Source organism: Tachysurus vachellii, chromosome 15, assembly GCF_030014155.1.
Source record: "Tachysurus vachellii isolate PV-2020 chromosome 15, HZAU_Pvac_v1, whole genome shotgun sequence".
NCBI classification, from domain to species: domain Eukaryota; kingdom Metazoa; phylum Chordata; class Actinopteri; order Siluriformes; family Bagridae; genus Tachysurus; species Tachysurus vachellii.
The window spans coordinates 6,407,407-6,417,786 of NC_083474.1; the positions used below are offsets into that span (position 1 = coordinate 6,407,407).

The window sequence follows — 10,380 nt, forward strand, 5'->3', positions numbered from 1 at the left end:
TTTGATTAATATTGAGTTAACAACATTAGACAACTGGTGCAACATTTACAATACAAAATAAATATAAATAAATAGTGTTGTCAGCTAATGTAAACCGACTACATGTTCAATTTTTTTTTTTCAAAACTATTATAAACACTGTAAAAACCCATAAATACAACGCGTCATCTAAAACAACTGCAAAACAATTTAAAAAGCAGATGGATGTCAACAATCTGAATCTACAATCAGCATTAGAAACAAAAATTCCCAAGTGGAAAAAGTAATTTATTATAATAAAATCAATTGTAACGATTTAAAGAGGAACTTTTAAATAGCCTAAAGTTGCTAACCTGCTAAGAAAACCCAAATATTTTGCTTTGCTTGTGTAAGACTAAATTAGATGCAGTACAACAGTAATGGTGGTTTGCAGTGATTTGTGGATGTAACATCTCCTCACACTACATCCATACCCAGCCCTCGAGCTACAGCCGCCAGAGCTCTCACTGCCCCTGACTCCATCCCTGAGTCTGACGTGTTCTCTTGATCCCTGTTCATCTCCGTCACTGTGCTCAATATACAGTACACTGGTGCTCTGTCCTTTACCGCACTGTCGTTGTCGTTCATAAGCACCGTCATGGAAGAGGAGGAGGATGAAGACGAGGGGTAGGAAGACTGTGTTGGAACATCGTTCATGCTTTCTGCCTGTAGCGCTGGTCTCTTAGTCTGAGAAGTCGAGCCCGAGAGCTTGCGAGGTGTGCGTTTTTCTGCCATGTTCTTTATTAGCTCTTCTGTTACCTCAACAGTCTCAAAGCGCACCATGTTCAGGCGCAGGTAGCCGTCCTCATCTTCTTTATACCTGCTCATCATAAAGAGATATTTAGTCAAATACAGGACATGAATATACGATTTATTACTATATAAAAATGACAACACTGCAATGGGTATTCTTTATATAATATTTCTAATATATCTAAATTGTATATACAGTAAACAAGGAATCATCAGATGCAGACCAGGTCCGGAATACAGTAAAGTATTGAAAAACATTGTATCAGAGCTGATGAACATTTTGGGAGAGAGAAAAAAAAAAAGACCATTTTGTATTATCGGCTTATTATCTAATATGTTTATGTAAACTCATCAGAACAAAGATAGCTATAGGGCTAAAGCAACAAGTATCGATATTGATAAATATCCATCTATACATATATAGATAAATGTGTGTGTATAGATGTGGCAACAATGCAATTCATAAAATCGTGTAGCTACAGCTCAAGAGCTTCAGTTAATCTTCACATCAGAGTGAGGGGGAAAAAAAATTGTTGTTGATGGTTGAGTATTTCACAAACTGCTGATCTCTTGGAATGTTCACCCACAGCGGTCTCTGGATGATGGCGCAAGAAACAAAATGCATCCTGTGTGTGAAAACTTTGCAGGCTGAAACACTTTATCGATGAGAGGGATCAGAGGAGAATGATCAGAATTCTATAATAACTCTCCATAAGGTCTTTTTTTCAACCATGGTGAGCAGAAAAGCATCTCAGAACATGCTACAAATCAAACCTGAGGTAGATGGGTTACAACAACAGAAGACCACATCATGGCCCACTCCTACCAGCCAAGAACAGGAATCTGAGGCCATCATGAACAGAGTCTCATTAAAAAAAAAAACAGCAAAAGACAAGGTGATTTTTTTCCCCCCAGATTCGGCAAGTGTGTGCCCATATTAGTCACAGATGCTTGTTCTTATCTGCCATGCACTGCAGGTTCTGATGTTGTGCATGTTGAGATACTACTCTTCTCAGCACAATTGTAAAATGTTATATATAATTCCACCCACAATACTGTTGCTCACTCAAAGTTTCTTTTTTCCTTTGCACCATTCTGTGTAAACTCTAGAGACTGTTGTGTGTAAAAATCTCAGGAGATCACCAGTCAGCAGTTTCTGAAAAATTCAAACCAGCCCATCTGGCACCGACAATCATGCCACAGTTGCCAGTTTGTCACGGAGATCACTTTTTTCCCCCATTCTGATGATTGATGTGAACAGTAACTGAAGCTTTTCAGCTGTATCAACATGATTTTATGCACTGTGCCGCTGACACATGATTGGCTGATTGGTTATCTGAATAAACCTGCAGGTGCACAGGTGTTCCTAACAACGTTGGTGGTGAGTGAATATGAACGGCATAACAAGTGAAGGCAAAGTGTCTTTGACGCCCTCTAGTGGCTAAGTGCAATATAATTTTAACTCCACCCATTCTCCAGTAAGTGAACTGAGAATGACCCAAATGTATTTCAAGTTACAACCCCACAAATTACTTACATGAATCGATTTGTCTCAGTTATTTTTCCAAGAAGGTTCTGAATCTCTTGAGAGCTCTGTAGCAAAGCATTGTCTTGTTCTGTTGTATACTGTTCTAACAGACCCTCAGTGAGAAGGTCCTTGTAGTTTTCAGTATCTTGCTCTTTTTGATGTGCTAGCTAGCTTCAGGGCTGTCAAGTATCATGCATTAAGAGTGACAGTCACGCATTTTGGTCTTTTGTCACGCTCTCTCGCCACACATTGTATTTCTCACGCAGAAAAACTTTTTGACTATTTATCATACATTTGATATGCCGCAGCCCCCAAAATGTATCTGTCCGCACTGCTGCCTCTATGGAACCGGCAGGAATCAAGCGCGTCTCCCCTGGAGCTCTTAGCCGAGCCTGGCACTTATCAGCCAATCAAAAAAAGAGGCTACAATCAGAAACTACTGATTGTTGCCAATCAGATACTATTGTTTCTGGGTAAGATTTAACGCAACAACCAATGAAAAAAACATGCATTAGAGAGGGTATTTTCGATGGGGGGGGTGGAGGTTCCCACTCTTGCCTGTCTTCAAAACTTGAGAGCCCTGTAGCTTATTATTGCTATTTACTAGGAATCCATGTTCTACACAAGTGAAATCGCATAAACCAAGGCAGTTAAACACAAGATAACGATCTATGATTTACTGTGTGTCCTTATCTCATGCTTGAAGTAGCTTGGTAAAATGACCAAGTCTCTCCTTTTTAAACCAACACCGCAGACAGAATTAACACTGTATAAAAGAGCACTTCTCTATTCAAATGGGTAACCTTCTGCTTAGAGCTAAAACAAATAAACTACTAAAACATGGAGACCAGCAGAAATGAGGGGAAATGTTTACCAGTATATTTGTCACAATACATCAGTTACGTCAGCTAGCTAGCTAGCAGACAGGAGCTTATTCAGTCAAAGACAACATAAAAAAAAAAAAAAAAGAAAGATTACTTGCTTGGAATTTACCATTTTATATATTAATAACTTTGTACTTTGCTCATGTGTGCTCCCAGTATAAAAAAGAATGACCAACTTGTTAGCTAAGAGTAGGACCTAGTGTCTGATTAGCGTTGTGTACTGCTTATGCTTTGGCTCCAATTTTGACCTACTGAGCAAACACAGTTAAGGTAGCAGCTTTCAATACAACTAAATTTATGTTTCAAAACTGCAAAACTTCAGCCACTGGGCTCGAGACATGAAGTCAGAAAGAGGAACGTTTTCACAGACTGTTTTACTGAGTTGGACTTTGGTCATATCAAACTGATTACATGACTTATTAAAAAAAAATAATCAACAAAAAAACAGTATATTTAAATGTGAATGGACTGAGAGGTATGATTTCATTCTCCCTGAATCACGTTCAAAACTAATGCCTCATCTTTGGTGGTGGTTGTGGTGGTGGTGGTGATGTGCCACTATAAAACTAAATATAGCCGATTCAAATTGCATTATTTATAGCCGTCAATGAATCATTAATGGTAAAGCGTTAAAGGGTAACTGTTGTCTCCATTCTGTCAGGTTAGTTATTTGTCTGAAGGATTTTATGGACCTGTACTTTCATAAATTTTTACTATACTATACTTTATACTATACAAACAACTGAAGCAAATGACATACCTGAAGCGGGAATGTCCTGATGGCCATTTGAGCTGATGTTTCTTTCTCAAGTGAAGGGTCAGAGTGTAACACCATGAAAAGTTCTTGTCACACAGATGACATTTATACCTGGACACCATGTTCCCCTGCTGGAACAGTAATAACACACCGTGTTTAAAATCCAAACGTCTTGAGATGTGAAATGGCAGAAAAATGTTTTGTGTGTGTGATTATGGTGCCCCCAGCTGGCTAACCTCGTGTACTCTTTTATAATGCTGTTTCATGGTGTGAGCCATGCGAGAAGAGTACCCGCATCCCTCTACCGTGCAGTGGTACGCCGCTCCTTCGTTGTGGGTCTCCATGTGCTTCCTCAGATCATGCTGATTCTTGAAGCTGAAGAGCAAAAGTAAAATATCCACTCCAGTCCTGTTGTTTTTATAGGTTTACAGGGTAAAAAAATAGAAGGTGTGGGAATAAGATGAACATAATCAGGCTACCTGCTCTCACAGAAGTCACAGGGGAAAGGGCGCTCGTCACAATGGCGAAATTTGATGTGGATCTTCAGGGTAGAGAGGGATGTACACGTCATGTCACAGAGTGGGCATTTTATGTGATTCACTTTAAAAAAAAAAAATGGGGAGAAAAAAAAGGAAATAAATAAAAGGACAAAGGCTCACACAATGCATGCCCATTGAAATGTTTTGATACAGTGGTTCTCATTTCTGGTTCTGAACTAACAATTTAGCATTTTTGCCTATTGTTACACAGACAGGAAACATAACACTTACATATAATTACAAAACACTCCGGCAACACCAAGGAGACTATAATAACAGCAGGAGATAATTACATCCTCAGTGTTGTCTATTTGAGTACTTATTAAGCGTGCACTGTCTTGCCATGTTCAATCATCATATTAATTCTCCAGACTCAAAGCTCAGTTGTTTAATCTCGAGGTCTGTAATACCGTATTTCTACCACAACCCCATATGTCTATATACTATTACTTTGATCGCCGAGAAAGTTTATATCACGTTTTGGATTCTAACGGCTAACATGCTCTGAAGATGAACACACCGTGCTGCCGTACGTGGTCTCTCAGCAGTCTTTCATTAGCAAAGCCTTTATCGCAATGGGCACACGTAAGAGAATCTGAAACAGAAAACGTTATTGAGCAACCAGCACATTAACATCAAATTAACATTCAAACTGTCAGAGTGGACTTCAACAATATCTGTGCATGTTTCAGATAAATAACATTGCACTCGCTGTCTTTTATATAACTCTCAGAACTTCATGTTACCTTGGAATAGAATCATTAAAACAACAACTTGTTATATTTACCTTAACTAACATTTCACTCATTGATTAGAAACTATGAAAAATGTAATATTAGCTCCGTAGAAGGCTCTCAAGCCAATAAAATCTGGAATATTCTAGAGGATTTTCTGAAGATCATGGGAAGAAGAAAAAATAAATTATTATTTCTCTCTCTTATTTCTAAACTAATGTTGTGAAATTTACACACAAGCTGTTTTTGAAAAGGACAAGCTCGTTGCTCAGGTTGATATTTTCTGGAGAAAAAAATCAACGACATTTTAAAGAGTTATGAGGCTTAATTTGTACCTAGTTGTGGAACGGTATAGTATGCTTGTAATTACTGACCCTCTGGCTCAGCTTGTCTTTGAATGTGATCAAAGAACTTGGTGTTGCTGGAGAACATGCAGCCACAGGTTGGACAGGCCACCAGACGCTCCTGAGTGTGACTGCGTAGGTGCTCGCGCAGCCGATACTTGATCTTAAAGAAGGCGTCACAGCCTGAAACGTACCAAGCCTCAGTTAACTTAAGAAGAAAGCAAATATAATAAAACAACACGATCTTCTGCTGATATTTCCCTGTCTGATACATGCATGTTACCTTTCCAGCTGCAGAAGAGAGCCTGCTGTTGATCGGGAAGCGGCTGTAACTCCGTGCAGTGAGCATGCATGTCCACATGGCGATAAAACCACTCGGGATTGTTAAAAGAACTCTGCAGAAAGAGACAATTTGCTTGAGTACGTAACCACCTCTACTTTTTTCTTAATGAGTTTTGAGTTCCGGTTTTGTCTTCCTCATATCGTCTCAGGGAGTTTTCTCCTCGCCACTGATGCCCCTGTCTTGCTCAATAGGAATAAATTAAATATTAATCTTCATCATTTTGATTCTGAGTTTTTACATTCCAGTACAGCTCCTTTGCGACAACATCCGCTGCTCTATAGAAATAAAATTGAACTAATGAAAATTTAGCTCATACTAACATCACAGTGTTCCCACTGACACACGAAGCCTTCAGAGATGTCTGTGACCAGGTTGTTGCTGTGCAGATCCTGAGAGCAGCTCGGAAGCTCAGGATGGGACTGGAGCAGTTGAGTCCCGATGAACTTCAGTTTGCTGTGGAAGTTATGGAAGTGTGCATGGGCAATGAGCTCATTAGGACTTCCCATAGCAAGGAACTCACAGCCCTGCCACAAACACTGATAATCATCTGAAAGAGAAAAAAGACCATGCGTTTTGAGATTTTTCTGGCCAAGAACATCAACAACTTCTCACCTGAAGCCATGATATGTAGAAAACAATGGGAGAAAAACCAGAGGGTAGAATATTGCTTTTTATTTAAGTTCTTAAATGAAAAACGCAATACCTATAGCAAGCATCTTGCTAATGCAGCGCTTCACATGTAATCAGAGTGTAACTATAACAGCATGAGACCTGTGATGAATCAGTTGTAAAAATCTACTCCTTTTCTTGAGAAAAAGAAGCAACAATGTACAAAATTTATTTTCCATATCAACTTTTTTTTTTTAATTAGGCCTCTAATGCTAAGTTCTATTCAATATTTGGATGATTCCTTCCCACGATCATGAAGCTTCATGTCCATGATCCACAGCAGCATGAAGACGAAGTCTATAGATGAAGTCTATAACATGACTTACATGAGGCAGCTCGACACAAAAATACAGGAAATCCTCTCAACAACACTTTCTACACTTTTACTGAGGCCACAACTTAAATGCTTTGTTAAATGTGTTCCACATTTCTTCAGGTTATTTGTAAGAAATAACCTTTGCACCTTTGAATTAGTCTCTGAATGAGTCTTTTGATTGTTCACTGTTTAAAGTGGTATACAAATAAAATTGAACTGAACTGAATTGTTAAGTAAAAGTGGCAAAATGTGATGCATAAAAAACCTGCAGCCACTAACACACTAATTCTGTGCTCATAAAGGATGTAATCTGGTTAATGATGCATTCTTAAAGACATTAAACTTAATGCTACAAGGAACACCACAATAACAGCTAACTGATCTGATCTAAAATGTAAGACAGCATGATGTAATATATGGGTTGAAAATATAAGAAACCTGTAAAAAATGTCTTAGCTGATTGCTCGGCATGTGCTGATTACATTAACAACAATATCACCGGCTTTATCTGTTTATCTTTCAGGCTGCTGGTCTGTTTGCTCAATCACACAATCAACACTATCAGCCAACATCTTGCATAAAATTAATTTTCCATGGAGTTGTAACAGACAAACGCATAGCAACGTGAATATAAACTAATACCAATAACACTATTTTTTGTTATGTTAAACTAGAACTTAATTGGCGTACAGAAGAAAAAGACTTATGTAAGTGTTGCTGGAACTAATTATCAGGTTGTTCCACTTTTTTTTCCTGAACTTTCCTCCTTAACGAGTGGTGTAGGGAAGTGATTATTATGCTTTATACTCTAGTCGTGTATGATTTAGCGAATGAAGTAAAAAACACGCTTGCTTCGTGTGGACAGCGTTTTACTTTGCCGTATAAAAGGACCATGTAGAAATCCCTACACACCTGAGACTCCTACGGATTACAAAACCGAATAAGTTGTTGGCACACACGGCCAAAACATCTGTGATGCTGTGATCAGAAACTGGGCACTGATAAATAAAAGACAATAAAAACGCATTTTTCAAGAGCTATGCACCTGCATATGGAACATCAAGAGGATGTGTTGATGTAGACAGTAAAATAAACATTGTGCAGCTCAGTTAGAACAACTCAACAGTAAGAACCAAATGCCCCTGATTCGTTAATGACATCACTAATACCCTTGCTCAAGGGCACCTCAGTCGTGGCCAGCCCCAGACTCGAACCCACAACCTTAGGGTTACGAGTCAAACTCTCTAACCATTAGGCCACAACTTCCCCAGCTTTACCCAGGTACGTTCCCAAGGTAGGTTTACCTACGAAGACGCAATTTCTGTACCATTTCTTGACTTTAATTGACTTACCCAGCTCTTCCATGGTGTCTCCATCCCCAAGATGCTCCTTCAAATGTACAGACATGTGATCACTCAGCTCCTCCATACTGTGGCCCTTAAATGTGCACGATGACCACTCGCATGTAATCACCATGTTGGAGAGGTTTATTTTTTTTGCCATGTTAACCTAAAAAAGGAACGAGGTAACTTAGTAACGAGGTATCTTGGTAACGTGGTAACTTAGTCACCTGGTAACTTAGTCACGAGGTAACTTAGTAAAGTAGTCACGAGGTATATTAGTAACAAGGTATCTTAGTAACGAGGTATATTAGTAACGAGGTATATTAGTAACAAGGTATCTTAGTAACGAGGTATCTCAGTAACGAGGTAACTTAGTAACGAGGTAACTTAGTAACGAGGTAACTTAGTAACGAGGTATATTAGTAACGAGGTAACTTAGTAACGAGGCAACAACTCAAAGATGTTCTAGGCATATAACATAAACATATATGCAACGAGCTGAACTAACAACCTGAACCATATATTAGCGCACTAATCAAATTCAATTCTTACCGTTCATGGGCTAAAGTAAAATGTTATTTATTTATTTATTTTTACAAAGATTTTGTTAAAATTGTATTCGATAGTATGAACCGAACAGAGCAACTCAAATCTACTGTACACTATTATCCCTTAAAACTGAACTTGGGCGCGGGATAATGGCCGAATCTCAATTCCCCTACATTTGGATAAGAAGTGCACTATTTTGAGTAAATACGTTATCATTGGCTGTCTCATATAGTCCACTAATATAGGCAGCCGCAAACGATTTGGAAAACGGTCGGATTTTTCGTCGCAGTTTGATCGCGTCATCAGGCACAAAAACAAAATAAGAGTCCCCTGCTTCTTCTTCTTCTTCGTTTTCTTCTTCTTCTTCTGTTGTTTTTATGGCGGGTTTAAATAATAATTTAAATAAGTTAAATAAAAATAAATAAATCTAAATAAGTTAAAAGCTAGTTATACGCACACAGAAGATCAAATGCCAAGCCTGTCCTGCGGTATGTTTTTCCTGCTTGAACACACCTACTGTTATATTTGAATCAGGTGTGTGAGAGCAGGAAAATGCTGTGTGCAGGACATTTACTTTTAGACTAAACTTTATGCTGATTTTTATTTCATTTATCATGGGTTTAATTTAATTCTATTTTATTTGTATAGCACTGTTAATTATGGACATTTTTTAGCTTTACAGAACATAAGAAATATAGTACAAAAGGTTTAAGATTATTTAAAAAAAAGCCAATATTGTACAAAAGATCAACAACAAAAGTTCAAAATCAGTGCAAAAGAACATAGCCTGTGCAGTAACAATAAAATAAATACTAGGCAGGACACTACACCGCACACACTGACTATAAAGGACAGAACAATCAAGTGGCTCATTTTTAAATAATTAATGTGTCAGTACAAATTAATTTAAATAATTAGTTAATGAGGGGGCACGGTGGCTTAGTGGTTAGCACGTTCGCCTCACACCTCCAGGGTTGGGGGTTCGATTCCTGCCTCCACCTTGTGTGTGTGGAGTTTGCATGTTCTCCCCGTGCCTCGGTTTCCTCCGGGTACTCCGGTTTCCTCCCCCGGTCCAAAGACATGCATGGTAGGTTGATTGGCATCTCTGGAAAATTGTCCGTAGTGTGTGAGTGTGTGATTGCGTGAGTGAATGAGAGTGTGTGTGTGTGTGCCCTGTGATGGGTTGGCACTCCGTCAAGGGTGTATCCTGCCTTGATGCCCGATGACGCCTGAGATAGGCACAGGCTCCCCGTGACCCGAGGTAGTTCGGTAGAAGATGAATGAATGAATTAGTTAATGATTAATTTAATTAATTTGTCAGATTTACCCTTTAGAATTTCACTGGTTAAAAATCTATATAAAATGCAGAAGTGCAATATTCAAACTGGCCACAAGATGTCCTCGTTTTCAACATCACAGAAGGCGCATACTATATTAAAGAGGTATATATTATTAAAAATGTCAATTATTTTAGACGTCAGAGGATAGAATTCATTACCATCTTTTTCCCTGCCCTAATGAGTAGAAATAAAAAATAAAAAAAATTGCAGTGGATCTGCTTGTTAGAAATAATCCGTGTAAAAAAAATATAAGTTGGTCTAGT

At 38.5% G+C, this 10,380-nt stretch overlaps 1 protein-coding gene across 3 annotated transcripts; it reads right to left on the bottom strand.

The window, feature by feature from the left end:
* Positions 1-30: 30 nt before the first annotated feature.
* zgc:112083 (uncharacterized protein LOC550461 homolog) lies at positions 31-8,928 on the bottom strand. Of its 3 annotated transcripts, none has more exons than XM_060887775.1 (10): positions 8,781-8,928; positions 8,238-8,394; positions 6,221-6,447; positions 5,841-5,952; positions 5,588-5,740; positions 5,000-5,074; positions 4,420-4,540; positions 4,177-4,315; positions 3,944-4,071; positions 36-838 (listed from the first exon to the last, which is right to left on the bottom strand). In XM_060887775.1, the coding sequence occupies exons 2-10, from the start codon at positions 8,386-8,388 to the stop codon at positions 436-438; spliced, it is 1,509 nt and encodes a 502-aa protein (XP_060743758.1). In that variant the 5' UTR covers positions 8,389-8,394; positions 8,781-8,928; the 3' UTR covers positions 36-435. The 3 variants fall into 3 exon arrangements, with proteins under 3 accessions (XP_060743760.1, XP_060743758.1, XP_060743759.1); XM_060887776.1 differs by lacking the exon at positions 8,781-8,928 and adding an exon at positions 8,595-8,757 and having other exon boundaries at positions 8,238-8,418; XM_060887777.1 differs by lacking the exon at positions 8,781-8,928 and having other exon boundaries at positions 31-838; positions 3,944-4,068; positions 8,238-8,431.
* Positions 8,929-10,380: the final 1,452 nt, after the last annotated feature.